The 5970-nt window shown below is 39.0% G+C and overlaps 1 protein-coding gene across 1 annotated transcript in view; it reads right to left on the bottom strand.

The window, feature by feature from the left end:
* LRP4 (low density lipoprotein receptor-related protein 4) overlaps window positions 1-5970 on the bottom strand; it is a 45710-nt gene that overhangs the window by 39034 nt on the left and 706 nt on the right. The window contains exon 2 of the mRNA XM_009999591.1: window positions 2967-3113. Within this exon, the coding sequence (XP_009997893.1) occupies window positions 2967-3113 (147 nt within the window). The remainder of the gene's footprint in view (window positions 1-2966; window positions 3114-5970) is intronic.

The following is a 5970-nucleotide window of genomic DNA, read 5'->3' as shown; positions in this document are numbered from 1 at the left end:
TTGGCTCAGACAGAAAACAGATCAAATGTAAAGTTAACCCCACAAATGAGTACACCTTCACAAGGCTCCTGCATGCCAAGCAAAAGAGAGGGGATTTAGCAAGCAATCTGCTCCAGCAGAAAGTTTCAGCACCACAATAACTAAGCAAGATAGGGAAATGGCACAGACAGCTACCATGCATTTATACTGTAAAGTAGTAGATCTAGTTCTTACAAACTACCATTAACATCACATACCCGGACTCATAATGAGCAGCTAAGCAGAGCAAGATTCAGCAAACATTGGAATAAGGGCACCTCCACTGCAGGTTCACAGGTGTGTGCTGAAGCCATGCACATAACATTTCTATACAGTCCTTAGTCCTGTTGCTAACTCTTATTTTTGCTTTCTTTTTCCCACTAAATTGCACTTCTGAGTGTCAGCTTAAAAAAAAAATACTCCTTTTTGTATTTATTCTACTACAATTCAACATTTTAAAGGCAGCTTATATTCTAGTCCTTCCCCTTGAGTCACTTTTCTACGCTATATAAATGAAGCTCTTTATTTACCATCTCACTTCATTAAATCCACTGTCCTCTGTACATGCTAGCTTACCTCTCTCACTAAATTGTGGAGACCTAAAGCACAAGTTGTATTCTGAATGAATTTTTAAACACTCCCATCTTATATGTGCTGCTTTCTAGACAGCCCCTTTTACTTCAATTTTATTCTTCCCTTTGCCTTGTTAGAAACTGTAAATTAAAGATGGCAGAAGTTGAATGCAGTCCCTACATTCTCTGCCTCACTTGGTTGTCTGCCTCTATATATTTCCCATTCTTCAATGCCCGAGAGTATCAGCAGACAGATCACAGGTACTGCTACTCCCCAGTTTGCACAGTTTCCATTCAAATCCATATGGGACAGATTTCCTTAATATATTAAGGACACACCATAATTGCTGCCTTACTGTGCAAGACCACAAGGTTCCTCTTGCTCAGGCCACAGAGACATGATGGAACAGTAGATGGCCAAGAGAAGGGTGTAAGAACATAGCTTGCAAGTAAATGTTCTTCCTCAGAAGAAAAAATCCACCTTTATTTGTGATACAAAGACTTCCTAAACAAGAGGAGGCACATTTATCTTTACCAGCTCTCAGTGGATTTTACATTCATAAACTCATCAGATTGCTTTCTGAGAAGGTTTGGAATTTCAGAATCAATGTTTTGTGGCAAGAAAGATCCAGCAGCTTAAGTATATGTTGTATGAATAAGCAACTTTTGTTGGCTTTGAACCTTCTTCTGCTTGTTCCTATGGAAGGTCTTACACCTCCTGTCCCCCAGTCCTACCAGGCCTGCTTAGCTGGATTTTGTTGACATATGAAGTAGACCTCAAGAAGTCTCATCTCAACTATTACTGTCTCTTTCATGGTTTACCAATACATTTGTGAAGCAGGACTTTCCCTTACAAACACCATCTCCCTCCCCTCAAAACCAATCACACAATGCCCCCCCTCAAAAAGAACCCAAAACAAATTAAAAAACCCCTCAACCTCCCACTTCTGCAGAAAAAAACACCAAAAAGACTCCCAAACCCCACGTCCTCTGTGTTCAGCAAGAAGCCAGCAAAACCAGTTTAGGAACTGGACATGCCTTACTCCTCCCCCCCCCGGTCCCTTATTCCTGCTCAGCTTCTCCTTTTTTGGCCTGTGCAGTTGAGAACAACCTTTTCTCTCCTGTTCTTTTGAGATTTTACTATTATTTCTTCAGTTCTCAGATCCTCACGTCCTCCTTCTTGAGCAAGACAAGTTCTCAAATTTTCCCTTTTCTCCACAGGATGTAAATATGCAGGTTTTCCTTCCACTTGATTTGATTTCACCAGTTAAGGTCACTTTCTTGCCCAATAACCCTTTCACTCATCATCTTTAAACCAAACACTCATCACCTCAGTTTGCAGGTAACCTATTTTTCAAACCACCATTTTTCATTCAAGGTCTTCCACATTGCTCACCATTTGCAAAATTGTAAGAAACAAGAATTGATAAGCAAATAAATTTTCACAAAGCTGGGTTGAGATCTCCCACACTTAAGGAAGAAGAGATATCTCAAAGAGGAGGAAAGCTCCTTTCCTTACAGCAGTCAACAGCAGAAACCAGGGAATGCTAAACAGACACCCAGCAGAGGAAGATAAATTTCTCAATCGTGTTTGTTGACAGCCTTAAATCTTCAGCTCTGAGGAAAGTTTCAGGCAAGGAGTTCAAAAAAATTTGGCCCTTTTCCCCCCCACCCTTTAATTTTACCACAATCTGTGGAATCCAAAGAGATGAGGTAAGAAAACAACTTACTTGTGGCTCCAGGGAAAGAAGTCTTCTCTATTCATCTGTATTGTGCTAAACCCACTAAGAGCAACAGTTCTTACCAGCTCTCACCTACCTGGGACTGGCTACACAGATGCTGACACTATACAGATACACAGTATCTGCAAGGTAACTTCTGTCAGCAGATCCCAGGACCAATGAATGTTGATGACCATACTTACCTTTCCCTCCCTTCATGGGGCAGCCAGGACAGAAACCAGAACGATATTTAAGAGGGCAGATACTCTCAATACACTTCCTCACACTGCTTATTTCTTTTCCATTAATACTTATAGCAAAATCATACAACTTAGTTCACAGATTGTACTTTTGCAAGAGTCAGGAGGAAAAAAGAGTTCTTTCTCTTTTTCTCTTCTCTCTCTCTAAAACATTCATGTCCAAGAGCCCTCTGAAACTAACTGCAAAAGGCAGAGTTGGGCTTTCACTGTGCTTTATGTCAGTGGACACTGGCTCTGTTAAACTCTGAGTCCTGAAATTAATCAAAAGTTTGTCATTTGACTTAAACATTTGTTATACAAAACTGAGGATATGCCAGTAAAACAGAGAAGTGCCTGCAGAGAAAAAGTGAAGACATTCAGTTTTCACAAATGCAAGTCAAGAATGGTATCCTTACTGCATCCATCTTCATCACTGTGGTCCCCACAGTCATTGTCTCCATCACACTGCCACTGAGCAGGGATGCATGTGCATTCACCAAAAGCACTGACAGCACAGGTAAAATGATTACGTCCACAGGAGCATTCCGTGCTACTTGTAACACCTGTAAAGAAAGAAACAAAGAAAAAAATAAATATATATATATTTAAGGGATCTGTCTGTTTTAGGGTAAGCACATTAAATATGAAGTGACTTTCCAATGTATAAACTACATGTATGAACACATGCTCTACTGCAAAGGAAAACATTCACCCCCTTGCACTGCTGAAATAGGAAATCACCTACTATGCAGATCCTGGGAATGGGGCTATTTGAAGGCAACAGCAAATAGCAACTGGCCAGAAAGAAAGTTGGGAATCAGCTGAAAAAGAATTTATAACAGTCACAATCAAATTCGAGGAACCCCAGGTATCAGAACACCCTTTTTTATTTTACAAACTGTCTTTTCCTAGAGCACATTGCTGCTGCTGCTCCACTTTGTTCTTACACCACAACAGAAGAGATAGCAAAGATTCTACTTCAGAGTTATCTGGGGTGTTCTCCAGACCTAACCTTTCTGCATGCAGACCTTTCACATGTCACTGCTTTAGACATTTCAGGCTTAACTAAAATAAAAATAAATCCTCTCTTCTTTATCTGTAGAGATTAAATTGAGACATTATCCTGTGCATAACTGACATTTATGAAAGCAAGAGAATAGGATTCAAGCCCACAAACTCACCAAAGAAAATGCAATCCAAATGTCAATCTATAATCTGATAAGAACATTTTTTCCAGCCTTAAAGTTAGCTTAAGGAGCTCTCAGCCCTTTTCTCCCATCTTTCAGCTACAGAACACTACTCTACACAACTCTTGACTCTCACTTCCTAAGAAATACAACTATTAATTACATTATCCCACACATTCTCTTAATAATCTTCTGCTTTGAGAAAAGGCTATAGCCCACCTCTCTGAGGTCATGCCTGAACTTCTTTCTGATGTTATCTAGACAATCTATATAACCAATATCACTGTTAAACAAATTATTATTCTATCAATCAACAATCTCCTGGGGCTTGTTTATGACTTGATTCTTTATACATGGTTCCTTATTTCTGCAACTTAAACCTATAGTTCTCCAATTAAAATATAGATCATAAGGAAAGATGTACCTCCCCAAGTAGTAGTAACATACATCCTAAACTATTTGCACTTTTAAATCTCATTTGTTACTTCTAGTGTTCCTGTAGTGAATGATGAGCTGTAGGGGGAAAAAAAGTAACAAAAATAATGAAAAAGCTGCATATTTTCCTTGTTTTCCATTCTAACTGAGAAAAGCAGTATCTACAAAATTCTATGTAATTATTCTGCAACTCTCTCAACAACAAATTCCTCCAGTGAAGACATTCGCTTGAGCTAGTTAAGCTAAGATTTCAGTTTAGAGGGAATGCACTTCTTCCTTGAGGAATAATTCCATGATAAGTTTCCTCTGCAACAAAACTGGCTATGGAGATTTGTGGCAGCCTCTGCTGCTCACCCCAACTGCTGCACTGCAGGTTGCAAGGCCCTTCTACTATTTTCCAAGCACACCCCTAAACTGATGAATTGAGCCAACCAAATTGGTTGTGGGATTTCCCTTCACAGATTGGGTGTAACAACCTTATATTCTTTCCCCCTTCATCTCTGCTTCAAGTTATATTTAAAAGTTTAGTACAAAACATACATCTCAAGGTATTACTGTATATGCTGGAGAAAGTGGTCAGTATCTGGTGTTACAAGGGATAGAGGCAGGAAGAACATAGGGTGAAAGGAACAGAAAGGACAGGCAAACAACTGAGGGCAGAGTGGTCAGATCCTCTAAGGCAAAAAAAAAAGCAACTCAGACATACCCAAGAAAAAGTAATTAATAATTTGTGCAATACACCCAATTATTATAAACAAACACAAGGAAATTAATAAGGATCACAAACCTCCCCAAAAATCAAACTACCAGCAGAAGAAATTAAGAAGAAACCACTTCTGCTGCTGCTCTAGAAAGACAGAACTAACTGTATATTGTATCCAAGGTAGGTGCTGTTTAAATCACCTTATCCAAAGCAGTTTTTCTACCATTATCCTCAACAGTACTTCAAATCACTTATTCCAGCTACTTTAAGCTCCAATAGCCCTTCCTATTGGAGTACACCAAGACAATCACCATCCTAATTACCCCTAGAAATAGACAAACATGAAAGTACTAGTGATTCTATCTTGCCCAGGCTCCACCACGTCTTAGGGTAGCAACAACAACAGGAAAGGACGAAATATCAAGGCAACCAATCTTAAACTAGGGGAACATATTTAATTTTTTTTCTGGATCAGCAAAAAATTGAAGAGTTGGAGAAAAAAATAAAAGTGAGTTCTTTTAGCTCCTGAGTGACAGCATGGAGGTACAGTTCTGCCACAGCAAAGAAAGAATGAGTGCAGCTGTCCCAGTCAGCGAACTGCAACTTAATCTCCTGCATTGTCAAAGACACAGTTATCTTCAAAAGTTTTAGATAAATATAAAGTTTTACATATATATATATACACACACACGTATTAACTCTGTTCTTCCCACTTCATTAAAGTTGCTGTGTTCAGTCATATTTGGGTTTGGTTTTTTATCACGCTGTAGAAACTGTTGAAAACTGAAGGGTATGTTATGATCCCAATACCAAGAGTCTCATATGCACTAGCCTCTATGTGCAGTAGTATTATGTAGGCATACTTTGCTTAACTACTCCATATTGTGACCTCTGTGAGTCTCATGCTTTGTGGTTTGTGACCTTTAGGGCAAGTAACTTCCTACTCATTGTAACGATGTATTTTATAAACCGCATTTTATCCAAGTTTTACACTTGGACAAGTAAAGCACATTATTATTCAGAGAGCACACACTAATTCCAATCCATAAACTGTATTAGAAAAACCAATCCTGAAAGACTAGTCTTTTTCTAGTA

The sequence above is a fragment of the Chaetura pelagica genome, unplaced genomic scaffold, assembly GCF_000747805.2.
Source record: "Chaetura pelagica isolate M959 unplaced genomic scaffold, ChaPel_1.0 scaffold55, whole genome shotgun sequence".
Lineage (NCBI taxonomy): Eukaryota > Metazoa > Chordata > Aves > Apodiformes > Apodidae > Chaetura > Chaetura pelagica.
The sequence above is the reverse complement of the archived record's forward strand: the minus strand, read 5'-3'. Positions and strand labels throughout refer to the sequence as shown.